This window comes from Neolamprologus brichardi, chromosome 13, assembly GCF_056152115.1.
Source record: "Neolamprologus brichardi isolate AB-2024 chromosome 13, ASM5615211v1, whole genome shotgun sequence".
Lineage (NCBI taxonomy): Eukaryota > Metazoa > Chordata > Actinopteri > Cichliformes > Cichlidae > Neolamprologus > Neolamprologus brichardi.
In genome coordinates, this window is record NC_142116.1 from 29841587 (window position 1) to 29862733 (window position 21147).

Sequence of the window (21147 nt, forward strand, 5' to 3'; positions counted from 1 at the left end):
CAATGGTCTGTTTTGCAAACGTAAATATAATTTTTGGAAAGTGTTCTTGCCAAACAGTAACAATGAAAAATTCCCTTTATAAGGGATTCCAGGAAAAGTTAATATACCAACACCGCCTGTGTGCTGGCCTTGTTGCTCTGTGCTTGTTGTCCAAAAACTGCTAAAACACAGCCAGTGTGGCTCACTGGAACATTCCTTTATTATCACTGGAGTTTAGTTTTACTCAGTCACACACAAACCGCAAAGCTTCGAAGACAATGTTAATCTGCCACTAAAAATAGCCTCCAGTAATGCCCTACTGTTGGACTAATGTCACACTGAGCCCTTTTACAGTCTAACTGTAAATTTGAGCTGTTGTCAAAGATGGAATCTTAAGTATTTGTATTAACGTGAGATTGAAAAAGGGGGGTAAGGAGGAGGTAAGGTACACACAAAATGAGTTATGGCTTCGTTCTGTTGAGTGTGTCAAAGCTCTCTCAGTGAGCCACTTCAACTTGTAGAGGCAGTAGGCACTAGCAAACTGTTAGCTGGATCTGGATCTGTCAATCATAGCACCCAGGCCTGATGGGGGGCTGGGTTACAAATAAATAAGTAAAAATCAGCCACTCTACACTTGTTATGTAGGTGGAAATGTCTTTTGTAACAGGCTGTAAACATTAACGTTATAATGTAGCAAGCACAACATCCCAGGTTCAATCTCGGGAACAGACACAAAAGTCCACAGAAAGCAGTGACGAGAATACTTGAAACTTGAGTTTATTTTGAGCTGTATCATTATTAAACACGTACATTCAACAAGCTTTAACCTGCCACTGCATTGGTCTGTTTATATTTCTCTCTCTGATCGTGTGTCACCAGAGTTCAAATGAGTTGAGCTCTCAGCTAACGGCACTGAACATGTTTGCAGTAAATACACCTCAGGCTGCTCACTTCCTGTGCTGACATGTTTTCTCCTGCTGGGAGTGTCTCTAAACATACTGCGCTGCGCTAACAATTTAGGCTAGTACTATGAAGCCAAGATGCTTTCAGAAAAACAACTCTTGTAACGACTTCACTTTAACAATAACCAAAGAGCAAAAAAAAAAAAACACATCACTGGAAACTGCCTGGCACAAACCAAAAGAATTCCTCTTCATCCCCCCATAACCACATCCTAATCCCTGGCAGACTGGAGCCTGAGGACAAGGCCTGTCTGCTGTTTATCTCTAAGAAATCTTGTGACCACACCTCTAATCTTTACCTCTGCATGTGCTTGTTGTGTGTGTTTAATGGCCTGTCTATTGTCATTCAGGTGCGAGCATAGGTGTGGCTCTTTTTCAGAATTACAGTCATTGACATTAGTAAACACAGGAAGCAAATCCAAGTAAGAGTAGGGCAGGAATGGCATTATTCTTTGGTTTTACCTGGCAACAGCCACTGTGAATATGGTGGTAAAACTATGTCAATGTTTGGTACAAAACCTTCCCAAATGTTTTTTCAGTAACTGACACACCTCTGTGCCTTTCAGTTAAGCTGTTCCACTGCAAACAGAAGCAAAGGCACAGTGAAGCAAGAGCCTGGCTTATCAGCAGTTGTAAAACTGCCTCACTCTCTGCAGACAGCAGAGGCTTGCTAAACAGGAACAACTGGCTCGCAAGACAATAATATCACATGTGCTTTTATTTCAGGTCTCTTTATCATTCACTTTAAAGTGTCAGAAAGCACAACAATACCAGCAGTCAAGTCATGCATATTAATGTTTTGTTATTCACAAAATCCTTCCAGCTCCTGTATGTTTCACTTCTCCATAACTGCAAACAGCATGCAGTTAACATTTAGCTAAAGAGCCAAACATTTTCAAGAGCCAGTATATCTAAAGGAAATCTGGCCCAGAAACTCAACTCAACTCCATTTGTAAATGTTTGCCAACAAGTTTATCCAGGTGACAATCGCAGTTTTGTGTTTCCAGCTGCCTTGAAAGAACAGATAATGTAGAACAGGTTTTTACGTAGCTTGTTGCTTGTTTCTGTTTGTTATTGTTTCCATTTTCACTGTCTTTCTGGGGGGTTTGCAAACTGAAGTAAACCATTTGTAAACACTGGTGTATTTAAAGCTTTAACTAAGGCAGGAAGAGCGACTACAAAACAAAAAGTTTAATCCACAGTTAGTTTATCACATATATCTGGCTAATAACCTGCTACCAAACACCCAGCAGACAGAGAGGAACATGTTTGAGTCTGAATTCCCGGAATACAGACTACAGACGGCCCACTTGTCTGATCTTGTTTGCTGGAGACTTTGCTTTCAGTTTGATTCCTTGTTTTTTATGGAAGCCCTAATCAAAATGGCTTCAGAAGAAAATTACAAAGGAAAATTTGTAAAAAATTTGTAAAAAGAGTTGACAGTGATTCTCTAAATCAGGGGTGTCCAAATCCAGGCCTCAAGGGTCCTGCAGGTTTTAGACGTGTCCTTGATCCAACACAGCTAATTTAAATGGCTAAACGACCTCCTCAACATGTCTTGAAGTTCTCCAGAGGCCTGCTAATGAAGTAATCATTTGATTCAGGTGTGGTGACCCAGGGTGAGATCTAAAACCTGCAGGGCACCGACCCTCGAGGCCTGGAGTTGGACACCCCTGCTCTAATGGTCAGCATTATTAGAGACCCTTTCACATTAGAGGCCTGTTTGATTCAATGTTCAAATCAAGCTTTGTTGTTTAAAAAGGCGTGATGACATCACAGTTGGGGTGGCACACAACTTAAACCTTTTCTTTAAGAGGAGATTGTTGTTCCTCTTCTTGTTTAGGTTGATTTCGTTCAGTTTTTTTGTTTTGTTTTTGGTTTCACTATTGCTATTAAAAATATTCCAAAGATATTGTTAAACAAAATATGTAGCTTAGTGCAGTTGATATTTGCACACAAGAAGTTAATTCTGAAATTAAACTTCTTTGGATATAATAAAACATTAATATGAAAAAGAATATAAAAAAGAAGAAAAAACAACCTAAATGACAATCCTTGTACCTTTGCCTTCTCTGAATCATGGACAAAGCAAAAAAATTGCAAAAATCTTTTCCAAAACAATAAATTAACAATATTTTTCTTGCATTATTTCACACATGCATGACAAATTTTGTAAAGTGAGTGAGTCGCTGTGCTGGCCTGACACAGTGCACTGAGAGTTCAGACCTATAAGTGAAAGCAACATAGTCAGCAGGCTGGACTTCACCGTCTTTAAATAACATGGCGTTACTCCACCAACAAGCTGTGACTTGCAGTGACAGGAAGCCTGAACCAGTCGCTGCCCACTGTTGAAATAGAAAAGTTATTATAAAGGTCTATATGGTTTCACTTTTCTTTCCTGTCAGACATGTTAGATGAGGTCGTTTTCTGTTAGTGGCTATACTAATGCATGGGAATTTGTCGCCATCTAGTGGGCAGCAGTGTATATGAATAACATTCAATTGGGCAGACTTTCTTCTTCATGCATGATCAAAATGAACCCAAGTTTACAAAGCAAGAGCACCAAATTAGAGTGTTGTGTTCCTATGCTTTCATGATAGTGTATAAAAAACAGTCCCAGTTTCAGCCTTGTGATTTTCAATGCTTAATTTTATTGGCTTTGACTGAAAGGATACAAGAGGCAGCATAGCAAGAGCAAGAGATAGACAGTTACTGTAAAAAAAAGAGCAACAATCCCATTTTCTTTTCTTATACATGTATAGTACATATATATTATTTAATTTGTGTTTTATGCAGCAGGCCATATTAGAAGAACTGTGACTATACGGTATTGGGCCACAATGTTAAAAAACTTACTGGTGATTAACACTGGCTGTTTTGTCACAATGCCATTTTCTGCTGGGTAACCTGGGTTCCCAGCACTCATGTGGTTCTTATGTTGAGACATAAGGTAATATGTCTATAGGTAATAAAAAACTGATATTTGACAAATGTAAAGGTTGGTGCAATGATAGAGATAGTTCTGTTTTCTGATCTTTAGGCTGAATAAGGATTTCTCTGAAGTCAAAGCGGACATGCGTTGATAGTTTTTGCAGGAATATATTTATCTGTGTTAGTCAGTTTATTTGCTGGGAAAAGCTCACTAAAAATGATATGAATAAAAATTATAATTGCAGTAAAACCCTGTTATTAAGTAAAAATAATATGCAGCACCAGGTATATTTTAAACCAGACTGGATTGTGTTTTCAATTCATGAAGTGGTAACTGGATCTGAAATATCATTTGGCATGTCTCATAACAGCAAAATGATCCCTGTCATCATACACTTCCTCCAAAATATCTCGACTTTCTACACAACATCCACTTACAAGTTTCTTCTACAAACTTGTAAGTGGATGTAATAGTACTTTATTTTGAGTGTGCATCAAGACAAAGTAACAGCACTTAATTTCTTTGAAATTTATAGATACTTTTGGACATAACCAACTGTGAACTTTTATGTTCGGATACCGATACTCTTAATTAGTTATATATGTTTCAGTTACTATAAAGAAGTATATTCCTCAGTGACAGCATGATCATGTTCCAACACATCATCAAATCTATTGTTTATGCAGCTGCTGACTGTGGTTTACACCATTTGAATCTTTTGTTTTCTTTGACAAACAGAGTAAGAAAATCACTTGAAGGAGTGCTCGCTAGCATTCTAGTCCCACGATAATCATGGAAAAGAAAAGTAGCAGATACACAGCTCCCTGTGGAAGTTTTCTAAGACACATATGCAGAACTTCCCACCACCTACGAAATGCTTACATGTGAATAATAACTATGCTGTGAATTTATTGTCACATGATCACTGACAAATCAGCTTTGATCATTTTAAATGCTCGTATGAATGATAAATGGGCTGGTTCTTATATAGCACTTTTATAACTCTATCTGAGCACTCAAAGCTCTTTACACAACCTGCCTCATTCATGCATTCACACCCATTCACACAAGCACTTTTTTTCTATGTAAGTGCTTTCTATCTAACATTCACACATGCATATGAAGAGAGCGTCATGTAGAATCAGCCAGTGATAGATGTCTCTGATGTCTTCGTGCTCCTTCTCTCCGCTTCTCTGTTTTGGGTAAAACACAACAAAAGTTTCTAGCATATCAATACAGAGCCACCAAACCAGGGTGAACAATGTTTTTCTTCAAGGGGTCAAACTGACTCAGGATCAGTGGAAATGCAGTAAGTGGAACAAATCAGAAATTACTGTTTGTTTATTATTTTAAAAAGCTCCATTTTTGTTTCAATTTTGTTCTATCCAGAAATGTAGATTCTGTAACAGTAAGGTAAGAGTGCCAGCTCCTTGTGGGTTAATTAAGAAGCACTACTTCTTGTCAGAAGTTAGGTGATGTTAATATTAATTCTAGAAATGTTACAATGGGGGAAGTGATGACAATTAGTGTAGTTCACTATTGGACAATTCAGTTTAAAAAATGAGATGTAGTTAAACTTACCAAGCAGGAACAGGAGACCTGACGCTTTTTCAGGACTACTGGCTCTCCACCACCTGTTATTCAAACACAGGCTTTTAACTTTGCCAACTACCACATTTTGAAAACAAGGGGCAGCATTTTCACAGTGACAATGTTGCTACTGCTATCCTGTTTTTACTTTTGATGTTGGTTTTTAGCCCTCAGTTAATCAAGAAACTTTGCGTTTTTCCAAGGTCAACACTGGACATACAAATATCTTTTTAATATGTAGCCTGGTTTTGTACAACATGAAAGCACAGCCCTCCTGATATGGCACAACATCTCATTAACACACCTTGTTTCTATGCATTATTTTGATAGCTTTAAGCTAATTTTGGATAATCCCGAACTACTATTAAACCACTATTCATGAAAAGTGTTCTCAGAAAATGTGTCAAGGAAAGAGCATTTCATTCCTTTGTAGTAATGCTGACATCACCACACTGAGAGCAACGGTGCCCAACATTGGGTCAGCCCAGAATCTATTTGACTCGGCTAAATTTGCAAACGTGGAGTGATTCTTAAGACCCTCTAGTGAAAAAGAGAACATTGATGTTATCTCTGACCTTGATGATTACTTGTGCTTGTCCAGATAACCCTTCTCCCGCCATATCTGCTGCCTGTACTGTCAGAGTGTACTGTGGATATTTCTGTTGGAGGAGAAATATAATGAGTTCAGCTCATCAACAAGAAGGATAAAACATTCTATCATCAGTTTGTATCCAAAGGAGACTCTGATGAGATACGTCTCATTTTAAAGTTCAGTGGAATATGCTAACTAATTTCTGTTTACATAGAACTGACAGTGTCATGTGACAACATCCCAGCAGAACAAAGATTTCAAGTTGATTATTAGCAACAGGAATATATGGAATCAAGCTTTTTTCTGAAACCAGAAAGAGCTGACAGACACTTTGATATTTGGTACATTTTAATGTTGCAGATTCATCTAATGCTATAATGCTGTCCACCCTATGAAGCTAACCACTAACTGTGTGGTAGCATAGGCAGAATGAGAGCCAGGGAGTTTATTTTCCAGCTGCACTCAGAAGAGACAGTTTTATTTCATTTTTGAACATATATGTTTGAGACAGCACCAGATCATATTTAACTTTGTCTACACTGACACACCTGTGTTAGCCTACTTGAATTAGTGGACATAAGTGGACAGATATCAGCTAAACAAGTAAAATGGAATGAAGTCGTGATATTTTCCTGCTTCTTTGATACAATTTGCTGTTTGTTAAAGCTGTTTTTAATTTGTAAAAAAGGGGTACAGGGGAAAAGAAAAGTTAAAACTGCCAACTTAATAGTTGTTCTTCTTTTTCTAAATCCCTTGTACGCCAGTCATAAGTGGGTCCCCTTATCCCGAGCTGGCCAGTGTGCTTACTGTCACTGAATGCGTTAGAAGGCTAACCTCTCTGTCTAGTCCAGTGCCAGCAACACTGATGGCTCCAGTAACTGAGTTGATTTCAAACATGTTGTCACTGGGCAGCTGCGGGTCCTGCCTCAGAATACGGTAACGGATATCTGAGTTGGCATTATCTGGTTCATCAGAATCTGTAGCCTCGACCTTAATCACTTCAGAACCTGGAGAGAAAGAATTCAGAAGTGGGAATTAAGAACAGTCATTCAGGCTTTGTTTATCTTTTATTTATAGTAGGTTTACAATGTACACATCCCACTTTACTGGAACTAATTATAAATAAAGTACCTTATAACTATTAGCAACCGATTCCCTTTTCTCCTGTAAAGTGAAACAAGCACACATGACAAGCAAGCTTAAATTAAAAACACTATCAGTACCTTGTACTGAGTTTTCAGCAACTTGTCCCTCAAAGGTGTTTTGAGAGAAGACAGGTTTGTTGTCATTCTGGTCGATGACTTTAACTGTAACACTCATGACCTCCTGGTGATCTCCACTTTCTGCCACGACATGCACTTGTAGCTGCCAATATACAATCATATTAAAATTATGTTGTTCAAAAAAGAATAAACAATGTACATTAATGCTTTTATTCAAAATAATAGGAACATTTTGGGGCTTTATTGGATAGAGAAAGTGTAGATAGACAGAGAGAAGGAAAGACATGCAGCAAAGGGCTGCGGGTCAAACCCACACCTGTTGCTGCTGCTGTGGTAAATTAAAAAAAAGATCTGTAACTCTTTGGGCTTAAATTATTAGAAAGACTTCTGACAGCTCATTGCTCAGACTATGTTTTAATTATAAAACAAAAGGTTATAATCTATTTTCTTACAAAGAACTACCATAAATATCTTTGGTAGATAGTGAAAAAACTTAATACTTTGATGCAGTATAAATGGGAGAGAAGCTATAAAACTTGTAAAACGTGTTCATCTGGACGTAACATTTTAAGTGGAAGAAATGTTGGCCATGAGTACCATTCAGAGAGAGTTGGGGAATGGCTGCATCCACAGCATTGTAAGATGTTGAAAGATGGTGGACAGGGAGGACGCTGGTTTGAGCAGGAGTCAAGGAGCCTGTTAATGTGAAAGCCCTCTGAACTGAAGAGGGGCCTAAGGTTTACATCTGTCACTGCAAATTCATTTGTATTTTAATTTAGATTCAAATAGCATTTTCATTCTGAAGCAGTAACATTATTTTATTCTTATGTTAATACATCAATAGATTCAGTTACTTTTGCATAAAAACACTGCTTTCAAGTGGTCCAAGAGTTCAGAGCTTGTACTTTTTCACTTTCACTTAAGTAAAGAGGTTGATTCAGTACTTTTACCTTTACTGGAGTATTTTTTAACACAAGTATCTGTACTTCTACTGAAGTAAATTATGTTTGTACTTTTGGCACCGCTGCTTAATGGGAAATTTATTAGCTTGACATTGAAATGAGGGTGAGACATCAGGAGCTTTACATAGTCAACATGTGGATAAGAGCTGGAATTGTTCACAGTATTTCATATATGTAGCTTTCAGTTTAACGTCAACTTGTTACCCCTACCTGTCTGTCCTCCCTGCTTTAATGGGATATCACATGTTTGTTTGAATGGTAAAATTGGCTAAGGTGCCAACATCTTCTGGATAGATACTCAAGATTGTGCTGATTAGTTTTTGAACCAAGAAGGAAGAAAAACAGAGCCCCGTATTAAAAAAATGTCACTTTACCTTATAATGGGCTACTTCCTCTCTGTCGACTGGCTGTGTGACATACAAACTGCCAGTGTCTCTATCCATGGTGAAAAGGGCAACAGGAGGCTGATCAGCTCCTGGACCAGTGATGCTGTAATGTAAATTCTGCTTTTGATGTTCATCAGACCGTATCTAAACAAAACACACCAGGATTAGACTACAGTTATAATATTGCACAACAACTATTGTAAAGCAGTTGTGCAGAGGTCTTTAGCTGTACTTTTTTAAAAAACATTTATTATTAGCCCATTGTTAGTTTTAACAAATTTTACGTAATACACCATGGACATAATTTTTTTTTTAAATTAATACATAATGATAAAACAGAAAACAAAAAAAAACATAACAGAAGGTAAGGGCAGATATACAAATCAAGTTAGCACTTCAAGCCGTTAAGTCCACAGTGTGCACGTTACAGTTCTCCAAAAAGCTGTAGAATTTTGACCATATAGACCAAAACTTGTCCAGTTTATTTCTTAATGCATAAGTTATTCTCTCCATAGATAGTATAGATATCAGTCCATTAAACCACTGAGATAGTCCACATATTTTTTGATTTTTCCAACACACAGCAACACAGCGCTTGGCTTCCAAAAGTCGATTGTTAACAAAGCTCTATTGTTTGCACAAAATTATTTGTGTATATATTTAAAATACATATGTTGGGATTGAGTGGAATCACATCACCAATGATTGGACTTAACAGATTTATTACCTTTTCCCAAAAAACTTTCACATGTGGACACTCCCATATACAGTGAAATAAAGAACTCCTATCCACTCCACACTTAATACAGGTGTCTGGGATGTTTGGGTTAAAATGATGCATTTTTGATGGAGTAATATATTGTCTTGTTAACCATTTATGTTGAAGTAGTTTAGATTAATTGTCTGACTCTGGGCCAAGGAGCATGATTTATACCAATCGTCATCAGATATATCCATTTGCAAATCATTCCTCCAAGCCTCTAAAATAGACTGTGTTGATTCTTTGGAATTTTCCATAAATAATTTGTACAATGCAGAAACTTGGCCTCTCCCATTTAGATGATTTATAGCTGTGTTCTCTAGAGAGGAGTAGGTGGGGGTTTCTAAGCTGTTACCTTGTGTGGTTAAGATAACATTTCTTAATTGAAGAAATTTAAAAAGAAATGTTTGACAGGAATAGAAAATGTACTTCTAAGCTGTTCAAAAGCCATAAGAGTATTATTCCTAAACATATCAGACACTTTTCTTATACCTTATTCGAACCAAAGTTTAAAGCCTGCATCCGCCTTACCAGGAGGAAAGCTGTTATTTCCAAATATTGGAGTGAACCTAGAAAGTTGTGACGGTTTTCCCAAGTAGTTATGTGTTTCATACCAGATCACTACAGTGTTTTTTAAAAAAGGGGTTCTTAGTTTGCTTCAGTAGTGCTTTCCTGTCGGCTGAGTAAAGATATAAGTTAGGGGGAATTTTGATTTCTGTAGACTACATAGAAACTCACGCTGGAGTCTGCTCATTAACAAAATAAAACATTGCCACTCTGATTTGAGCAGAAGTACCACGTTAAATTAGGAAGTTGTAAACCCCCTCTTTCATAAGGAAGGTATAGTAAGGAGATTCTGAGCCTTGGTCTTTTGCTATTTCAGATAAAGTTTCAGAATCGTTTTTGCAAATCTGAAAAGAAAGATTTTGGTCGAGAGAGAGATATTGATGGAAAAAGGTAAAGATATTTGGGCAAAATTTACATTTTTAGTATATTAATACGATCAATTAAAGATATAGGTAATTTCGTCCATCAATTTAGAAGTGTAATAACTGACGTCGTTAAGGAATTATAATTGGATGCAAGAATATTTTCAATTGAGGGAATTAATTTTACACCTAGATAAGTAAACCCATGTTCAGATTACAGAAAGGGAGGATTTTGCAGAAACTGGAGGATTTTGTCGTTCATTTTTATTCAAAAATAATATTTCAGACTTTTTATTTTGTAACCAGAAAATGTACTAAATGTATTAATAAGACTTAATATGGATGGTATTGATTTGTTTAAATTGGTGCAGAACAGGATCATATCATCTGCATATAGGGCAATACGGTGGTCAACATTGCCTACTTTAATTCCTGATATGTTTTTATGATTCCAAATTGCCATTGCAAGAGACACAATTGCCAAGGTGAACAAGAGAGGTGACAAAGGGCACCTTGTGTAGTACCACGATAGAGTCTGAATTGTGTGAAAAAAAGACGGTTAGTTAAAATCTCTTCTTGAGGATTGGAGTATATCAATTGAATCCATTTAAAAAATCTGTTTCCAATACCAAACTTTTTTAAAACTTCAAATAAAAACGGCCATTCAATCCTGTCAAAGGCTTTTTCATCATCCATTGAGATTAACGCGTTGTCTCTGGTCTATTTTTTCTCATAAATGATCTTCATGACCCTCCGCACATTGTGAAACCTCTGCCTCCCCTGGATAAAGCCATTCTGGTCTGAGTGAATCATATTAGGCAAGAGTGTCTCTAATCTCGTAACTAATAATTTGCAAAGTATCTTTTAATCAACAGTGAAATTGGTCTATAAGAACTACAATTAATTGCTGGCTTTCAATAAAAGGTTTCAATAAAAGTGTAATTGTTGCAATATTACATGGAGGGGGGAGAGACCCAGATTCAAATGATTCCTGATACATATCCAATAAGGGCTGGATCAAACTGTCTTTAAATATTTTGTATATTTTTATTGGTATCAGTATTGGTATCATCAGGTCCAGTTTTACCCCCTTTCATGTTCCTTATAGCATTAGTAATTTCTTCTACTGTTATATTAAGCTCTAGTTCATCCATACCGTTCTAGGAAAATGCAGTTGATCTTTTTTTATTAAAATGAATTTAAATGCTCAGTTTTGTATAGCTGTTTATAAAAAGTGCAAAAAGAGTCATTAATATGTTTAGGATCAGCTGTGATCTGTTCTTCATCTGTTGTTATAGAATTTATTGTTCTTTCAGCCAAGCCAGTATTTTACTTGCTTTTTCACCCTGTTCATAATATGACTGTTTTAGTCTTATTAAACTGTTAGTAGCTTTATTTAATGACAAAATATTGAATTTAGCTCTGAGTTTAACTCTAGAATTAGAGCATTATATTTGGATATAAATATCTCTTCCTCAATGTCTTTTATCTTTTTCTCCAGATGGACAAATTCCATCCTAGATGCTTTTTGTCTAAAACTTGTATAAAGAATCATTTGCCCTCTCAGGAAAGCCTCCCATTTTAAAGTAGCCGTGGTTTGAGTTGTATTATAAGCAAAGTAATAATCTATTTGCTTTCCAATGTGTTCCAAGAATTCTGGATCTTTCAACCAGAAAGATTGCAGTCGCCATCTAGTGGTAAATAATGGTAAGCTGGGTAAATATAATTGAAATGAAACGGTGGAGTGATCTGATATGACAATATTATCATACCAGGATTTAGTTACCATGGATACCGAGGATGCAGAAAGTAAGAAATAGTCAATTCTGGAAAAGGTGCCATGAGTGCTAGAGTAGCAAGATCTTATCTGGGTGCATGTTTCTCCAAACATCAACTAAATTGATTTCAGTCATAAATTGTAGTATTTCCTTTCTAGACTGCTTATGAGCTGAATTGACTCCACTTGATTTATCAACACTTGAATAAAGTGTGCAATTAAAATCTCCCCCAATAATGAGATATCCTGGAAATAACAAAACCGATTTCTAAAAAAAGATGGGTTGTCATTATTGCATTCATGTGTATTAACCAAGTTCAATTTGTGTGAGGCTATTTCACATTGGACAATAAAATATCTGCCATAACAATCACTAATAATGTTAACAAGATTAAATGGTACTGAGCTATGAATTAGTGTAATTACGCCTCTGGATTGAGAATTATATGAAGCATGAAAAATGTGACTCGACAAATTAAAGCTCAAGTAATATTTTTACAAGAGACCCACCTAACTGCTGATAACACTATTAGAGTAAGGAGACAATGGCCGGATTCGATTCATAACTTGTTTCAATTTAACCAGTTTATTCAACCTTCGAGTAAACCAATACAGAGACATCCTGTGCAGAAACAAAAGTCTGAAGTTAATTTCAGAATCAGATTCTCTTACTTCAATTAACTTAATAGGATAGGGTCCTCTGTTGTTCTCAGTGAAGAAAATAGCTGGAAAAACACGTGCAGTGTTTGGTTCCACGTTGCTGCTGCTGTCAGGAGCATTACTGCTGCCATCTGTCACCGTGAGGATGACTTTTGTTTGTCCAGTTAACCCTTCTCCACCCATATCTGCTGCTTGTACTGTCAGAGTGTACTGTGGATTTTTCTGGTAAGATACAGACATCAGCTCATCAACAGGAAGAAGAAACACTAACATCAGTTTACAGACTGTAACACAGCCTTCAGACTAAAGCTCTTCATTATTTGCCAAGTAGGAATTGTGTGTCCAGAGTCATGACACAAACCAGAAATGTAGACTGATAAACTATAACTATACTTCAGAGACTGTGTCAAATTTGAGTTTCATTATCAAAAAACAAAACATGTTTTTTTTGCAGCGCCCTCTTTGTGACTGATTTCCAGCAGTGACAGACTACTGATCCTGATTCATTATAAAGTGTTTTTTCAGCCCTTAGGTGTAAAAGGACACTTGTGTTTTAAATGTGTTTAACAAATCTCACCTCTCTGTCTAGTCCTGTACCAGTGACTCTGATGCTTCCAGTAACTGGGTTGATTTCAAACATGTTGTTAGTGGGCAGCGGTGGGTCCTGGTTCATAATACGATAGCGGAGCTCTGAGTTGTCAGTATTTGGCTCATCGTCATCTTTGGCCTCAACCTTAACCACCTCAGTCCCTGGAGTGGAGGAAATAAAAAAGAAGTTCCTGAAGGTCTTTACACTGTTTCATTTACAAGATTTTCTGAATAAAATTTACGTAATGCAAAAAGTCTGCTAATTTCCTTCCAACCCAATTTATTCTCTGGTGCTTTAGGTGTCATTTTGATTATCTTTAAGTCTCTGGTATATTGAGATTCTTTAAATATAGTGGACGTGGAGAAAACTCCATCACGGATAACAATTATAAATAACAATGGATTGCATTTATATAGCGCTTTTCGGGGCCCTCAAAGCGCTTTACAATTCATTCACACACTGGTGGAGGCAGCTGTAGCCACAGCTGCCCTGGGGCAGACTGACAGAAGCGAGGCTGCCATATCGCGCCATCAGCCCCTCTGGCCATCACCAGTAGGCGGTAGGTGAAGTGTCTTGCCCAAGGACACAATGACCGAGACTGTCCGAGCCGGGGCTCGAAGCGGCAACCTTTCGGTTACAAGACAAACTGCCAACTCTTTGAGCCACGATCGTCCTAAAGAACAAACAGGAACAAAAACAAAGAAAACTACCTAAGGAGTCCAGAGGCAATAAGGTTTCTATACATACCGATGGCCGTGGCCTCAGCAACATTTGCGTTGTACTCCCCCGGAAAATAAGGTTTGTTGTCGTTCTGGTCGATCACATTGACTATAATCTCCATGGGATCCTCAGCTCGTCCTGCTCCATCAGCCACAACATGTACTATAAACTACAGAGAAGATTTTAACATGTGTCATTTAGAAAGTTTCACATTCACCTTTAAACTGATTCAGTTATCTCTACACGTTCAATCTACACACAATACAAACAAGGCAGAGTTGATTGAATGAAGAGACGTCTTTACAGTGCATTTAGATGATGTGAGGTGACACATCTTGTTACCTGACCACTTTATTTCTGCCTCTCAGAATAGTCACTTTATGGTCCATTTCAAAAAAACCCAAAATTATCTGAAATTTCCAGCTGGAAAAGTTTAAACCAACGGAAGATTCTCAATACTTCTCTAAACGGAATATTTCACATCAAAAACCTGTTTTTGCTCAACTGTGCAGTATTGTCTGTTTAACATAACACTGGAACAAAGTAAGGTGTTTTTTTTAAAAGAAAGACAAAACACCCCTCTCCAATGGGGATCAAAATGCAATAATCAGGTACAAAGTGAGGATGATTACCAGGTAACGAGCTGTTTCCTCTCTGTCGAGTGGCTGTGTTACATACAGATTGCCCGTCTCTCTGTCCATTGTGAAACGACCAGCAGGAGGCAGATCAGCTCCAGGACCAGTGATGCTGTAAAAGATCTTCCTTGTTTTGTCTTCATTAGAGCGGATCTGAACAAAAATACAACTGAACTGAGTCAAACCACTGACTCCAACAAAAGTTAGCGTTGAACAACAGCTACAGCAAAGAGATGCCTGAGGTAGAAGACAGGTTCCAATTTTCTACATGCTGTTATTGGGATTGTAAGAAAAACAAGACAGCCCCCATAATCTTATAATTACAGTTCTGTATTTGGTCTGTTCTCTGTTGTTGTTGTTGTTGTTTTGATATAATTTTGTTTTACATTTATATGGATGAATCTGAGTCTGAATGGTTGTCTGTCCCTGTGTGTTGGCCCTGCGACAGACTGGCGACCTGTCCAGGGAGCACCCCGCCTCTCGCCCTGTGACAGCTGGGAAAGGCTCCAGCGCCCCCCGCAACCCTGGAACATAAGCGGAACCAAATGGATGGATGGATTTATATGGATGCTTCCTGTTAGTTTTTGTTTCCCGAGTCTTTAATTCAATAGTTTTTGGAACAAATAATCTGCCCATTGTGCACAGCCACGTTTTAACTGGTGCAATCACACACGGACATTTTACAGTTGTTCTTTTCAAAACAGTATTTTAATGATTGCCAAACCGAATTGCTTTCAAGTGGCATTTGAAAATGACAGCTACAGCAAATGTCAAAGCGAGTATACCCACTGTAAAGAAAGCCAAATGAAAAAGATCCTGTGGCGAAAACAAAAAATTGAAATACACTTTAGAATAAATGTTTTGTCACAAGATAATTGAGGTCCCCTTACCTGAGCTACTTTCCTGGGATAGTTTACTCTCTGATTCTCAGGAACATTTAATGGAGGAATAACCCAGTCTCTCTTCCTCCTCCTCAGCCCTTCACCTGGCTTGGGAAACTGCAGAACAGGCACCTGAGCATCAGCTGCATTCTGGGAAAACAAGCAGACATTTTATAGAAGAACACTCCAGAAATGGATCAAGTGCAATGAGGAGGATGAGATACATTCGATGTACTAGGATTATGTTGACTGTCGAAGGTGGCTGTAACAACAAGAGTAGCTCTGAAACCCACTAACTAAATGTAACCGACCCTTTCATGTGCAGCCACACAGTGTTAAAGAGAAACAGCTCTTTGTGTCCAGAGCCTTAGTTTTGTATTCAACGTTATTAAAAAGGTACTTGAGGTTTCATGCTCTAAGTAAAGAACAGTACGATGTAAGCGGGATATTTCTTTTAAAAATAATTCTTTTGAGAAGAAGAAAAAATTGGTTTTCTTTTGTCTCTTATCTGACTGCTGAGCCCACTTTAATATAGTGATGCTCACCATGCTCACACTGACAGGAATGGTCAGTTTTAGGCCTTGTGAGTTCCAGGAGTGGATGAAGAAGTCATGGTGTCCTTCATGAAGATAAACTGGTCTCTTTACCTGGAAGAAAACATTTTTTTTTATAGATTTTTAAAGAAGCTAACATGTAAAAAACATTCAGAATTTGTCAAAGTAAAATTCAGTGATGTTCGTTACCAGTCTATGATACAGTGCTCAGTCGTCGAAGAAACTTTTGCTCCTTTTTAAATATGTTGCAACATTTCAGGAGGTTTCATGTCAGCAAAAGCTAAAATATCCTCAGAGCTAGAAACGCTCAGTTCTTTTCAGCAAAAAATCCCACAAACACTATTCATCTAAGATTGTCAGAGATATTTGTTGCAGTACATTCAAATGTTTACTACGTTCTGTTTACCCACAAAAACAGTACCAAGCAAGTCTTTGAATCTGCACTCACCATCAGTACACCATCTGTCTTTACTACAAAACGTTTGTCAGAGGTGTCGAACAGAAATCTTGCGCGATCTGTGCAGTCAGTGAAGCCCACTGAGAACAGAGAGAGAATAGTTATTGTTTAATTACTGCAGTTCATGAAGAGACAGAAAAATAAGTGGCACGTCTTAAATGCATAAGAATAAAGTAATGAAAACTGTTGTTAAATCAAATAAAAGTTAAGAAATATCCTATGCTTTGAAGCTCTATGAAGACTCATGTATCAAAGCTGCAGAAAAATTGGTATTAGTTGATATCATGCCTGGTATTAGTTCGGCTACTCTATAAGTATTAACTGGTCTAGTCTTATTACACCTCCTACATATCTGCAAGCTGCTTCGAAACCAACTTCAGCTTCAGGTGTGGTGAAATGTGCACATGTGATGTGAGATGTTTTGTCATCATTGTAGCTGTGCATGACAAACAAATATTTTGATTAATATATTTTTGGTATGGTGACGTAGTGGTTAATACTTTGGCTCACAGCAAGATGGTCTTGTGGTACAAACCCAGGAGCTCCAGGTGCAATAGTTTTCTCACTTGTGAAAAATGTGTTTGATTAAGAAATTTCAGCCCTGAAATTCTCAGCTATTTGAAATGTGCTATTTGCTTTTAACCTGTTGATGGCCTCTCAGAAACAAATCCCTACTAACTGCAACTTAAAACCACTACTAACTAATATACAACCATTTCTGTTATTACCTTTGCCCAGTACTGTGCCTCTTGTCAGGTAGTTTCTCGTCACACTGAAAGTGAGCTGATCTGACTGAAACCCAGGTACACATACTGGCTCCTCAGCAGTCACTAAATTTGGAGGCTAGGACAGAAGAAACAGCATTTTAATGGTTGCCACGAATGATTCAGATTCCTTTAAACAATTACTTGTGCATGCAGTTGTAGGTAGATCATCAGAGACATTACAGAGTTTTCAAAAGCATCACCAAGCAAGAAAAAAACAACTTATCAGTGCGGTTACTTTCTGGTTCCCAGCAAAATAAGAAAAAAGTGTTTATAAGTAGGACTTCCCTGGTGTAGGCACAGGGCGCAGGATGTTTAGTAGCAACATGTTTCAGTCAGTCGTGTGGTGTTGTGAGAATGAGGATCCAAAATGCAGGCATTGGCTGTGATGCAAGTGAGCTCTTTATTACACAAGGTGAAAAACAACAAAAGCGAGGATGACAAGGACAGAACTAAAACATAGCCTAAACTGGGGAAAAACTAGACAACACAAACACACAAACCTAAAACCATACAACCTCTGGACGAAGATCGGAAATGTCACAGAGAATGTTGGGCAGAGAGATGCAGAAATTTCACCAGGTTACACAGACCACGTGACAAGGAACACGGGCAGGCACACACTATAAACAGGGCTGCACATAAGCGGTCCGCAGGTGCGCGTGCGCTGTCAAAATAAAAGAGGCGCACCAGATAAGAAGTTGAAACGCGTGTTTGCGTACATAAGATTTTCTGGAGGAGGACAGACATTTGTTTAGAACTCTTAAAGATGTCGAAGAAGTTCCTCCACCTCCAAAGAAATGTCAGGAGTCCGAACCGCAAAAGAAGCGCGTATTCCTAGAAAAGTGGTTGCAGAAGGTGAGCTGGCTTCAAACAAATGATGAACGCACAGAGATGTGGTGCAGAATGTGCCGCATACTCCCATACAACTTATGTGCACCCCTGACTATAAATACAGACAAGGTAACAAGGGAATGACATAGCAGAGGGGAACACAGCTGCACCTAATTAGACAAGACAAGGAAGTAAAACAGAATAAACTATCATGAGACAGGACCTTTCAAAGTAAAACAGAAACTTCACAAACACAAGCTCAGGGACATGAACAGAGCAGAGGGGGAGGACTCAGGCAACCAAAATCAGAAACAACTAGAACATAAGATAATAATAATACCAAACACAAAACGCTGGGTCAAACGACCCAGGACCATGACAAAATCAGTCTTATTTGGTATCTATCCCTTATATTTGTTATCGTCCACCTGGGCCTTACAGAGTTTCTGTCTGATTGCTCAGACTTTTTATCTGATTTAGTGCTCAGCTCAGATAAAATAATTATTGTGGGTGATTTTAACATCCATGTAGATGCTAAAATGACAGCTCATGATAACTATGGATACTGTAGCTCCTGTGAAAAATAAGGCCTCAAATCAGAAGTACTTGAATCCCTGGTATAACTCTCAAACACGTACAACTGATACTTTGATACTTATTTAGTCTTTTTGTCCAATTGATTGTTCAGTCAGGTTTCAGAGCTCATCACAGCACAGAAACAGCTTTAGTGAAGGTTACAAATGATCTTCTCTTGGCCTCTGACAGTGGACTCATCTCTGTGCTTGTCCTTCTTGACCTTAGTGCAGCATTCGATACTGTTGACCATAATATCCTATTAGAGCGATTAGAACATGCTGTAGGTATTACAGGTATTGCACTGCAGTGGTTTGTATCATATCTATCTAATAGACTCCAATTTGTGCATGTAAATGGAGAGTCCTCTTCACACACTGAGGTTAATTATGGAGTTCCACAGGGTTCAGCGCTAGGACCAATTCTGTTTACATTACACATGCTTCGCTTAGGCAGCATCATCGAAGACATCAAAACATACATTTTCACTGCTATGCAGGTGACACCCAGCTCTATCTATATCTGATCTATATCTGATATTCTGTCCTGTTACCTAACCAACCAAAATTTCAAATTCAATTTGGAAATCGTGGATTCTTTGGGTTAAAAATGTGACAGAGTGCACTGCTTGTCGTGCAGTTGAACCCCATCTTACACTTGAACTCAACTGTAACACACCTCCACAGTGATTTTTCAGAGAATGCTTTATGTATTTCAGCAAGACTATGCCAGATCTTTTTCTGCATTCAATCCAACAGCATGGTTTCATAAAAGCAAGAAGTGTCTGCAGGGTAGACCTTTCAGTCACTTGAATTCAAGAAAAATTCAATTCAGCAGAACTCGAAATGAAATGAGGAACATAGCAAAGGACATTACAAACTATTAAGAATCTAAAATCTTTATCAGTACAGTATAGAAAAAATGAAGGCTTCTGAAACTGTAGCAACTGGTCCCATTAAACATAGAAAAGAGTGTTGTTAGCAGAGGTGATGCAGCAGAGTCGTGCTGTCACTGTCATCTATAAACAAAAACTCAATTTTATCCTCAATTTTTAAAAATAGTAAAAGAAATAGTAAAAAATGTCTTGTAGAACATTTGAAGTAATATTCAGTATTAAAATGATTTTGAAAATGCAAAATATGTAATATGATTTAATATATAAATATGTAAGATATATAATTCTTACCTGAAAAACTGTTAAAATGCACCAAATTACAAACCAAATGCTCCCCATGTCTTTATCTCAGTGAAGGCAGAGCACAATAACCAATGATCTTGTTTCCTGAGGGTAGTTACAGCAACTGAACATTCACGTAGACGAGTCTACTTTCAGTGCATGACGTCAGCTTGTAGAAGCTCTGGCTCTGTTTTCCTGATATGGTCATGCACACTGAACACACCTAAGCAGACAGATTCCAGTAGTTTCTGTATTTATGAACATGTAACAGACATACAACATACACTTTGCAGCATAGAGAAAGTTCAGCTTCAAAAAATAAACTATTAAGAGTAAGTCATGTAACTTCTGTTTGGTCTGTTTGGAGTACCATCTGAATAGAATCAGAATTGCATCAGTTTTGTTTTTCAGCATGACAGTGACCCCAAACACACTGCCAGTGCAGTAAACTCATACCTGGATATCAAATACACAATGGAACACTATCAGTCATGAACTGGCCTGCCCACAGGCTGGAGTTCAACATTATTGAAACATTTTGGAGTCATCTTGACAGAGAACGTAACAAAAAGCAGACAACATCCAGATAAGAGCTCTGGAATGTCCTGAAGACCTATCCTGAAAAATATTTAGAGAAATTACAAGAAAGCCTGCCTAAGTGAGTTTAGGCTGTGGTGAAGAATAAAAGTGGTCGTTCCAAATACTGACTTTTATGCTCATTTGAACTGTACATAGTGTTTTTATCTAATATACTATATTTTCATGTGTTTGTTTATTATGATAGGATTCCCTATCATAATAAAACAATTAGAAATTACCCAAGACTTCTGCACAGCACTGTAAAACAGGAACTTTCTTTTAGTGTACGCTAGTTCTTCACATTACACAAGTCATATAAATAAAATCTAATGAGCTTATGTTGAAATCCAAGCACTATAATGACTTAAATTGCTTAAATGTGACAAGTTGGTTTGTGTTTTCCAAACTGCTGATATGTTGTAAATTTTTATGTACAAATATATCTAGGGTTTACAGAGAATGGTCTGGAAATGAAAAATATAAGTGAAATCAATGTGACTGCTTTGTTCAAAAATGTTTTTTTGAGAACAGAGATCAGTAAAGAATTGCTGGACTGGTTTTATCTGATAGAAAGGCAACAGTAGAAAAGTATATGAAATGTGTCAGCAGATTTTTGCTATGTGACATAGAAG

At 37.6% G+C, this 21147-nt stretch overlaps 1 protein-coding gene across 1 annotated transcript; it reads right to left on the bottom strand.

The window, feature by feature from the left end:
• Positions 1–3569: 3569 nt before the first annotated feature.
• LOC102785847 (cadherin-1) lies at positions 3570–20090 on the bottom strand. The gene is made up of 15 exons (XM_087850433.1): positions 19946–20090; positions 17317–17431; positions 16580–16668; positions 16123–16224; positions 15587–15727; positions 14694–14849; positions 14089–14230; positions 13330–13502; positions 12765–12974; positions 8615–8770; positions 7279–7420; positions 6890–7062; positions 6039–6122; positions 5455–5507; positions 3570–5066 (listed from the first exon to the last, which is right to left on the bottom strand). The coding sequence occupies exons 1-14, from the start codon at positions 19991–19993 to the stop codon at positions 5490–5492; spliced, it is 1749 nt and encodes a 582-aa protein (XP_087706559.1). The 5' UTR covers positions 19994–20090; the 3' UTR covers positions 3570–5066; positions 5455–5489.
• Between the last annotated feature and the right edge of the window lie 1057 nt (positions 20091–21147).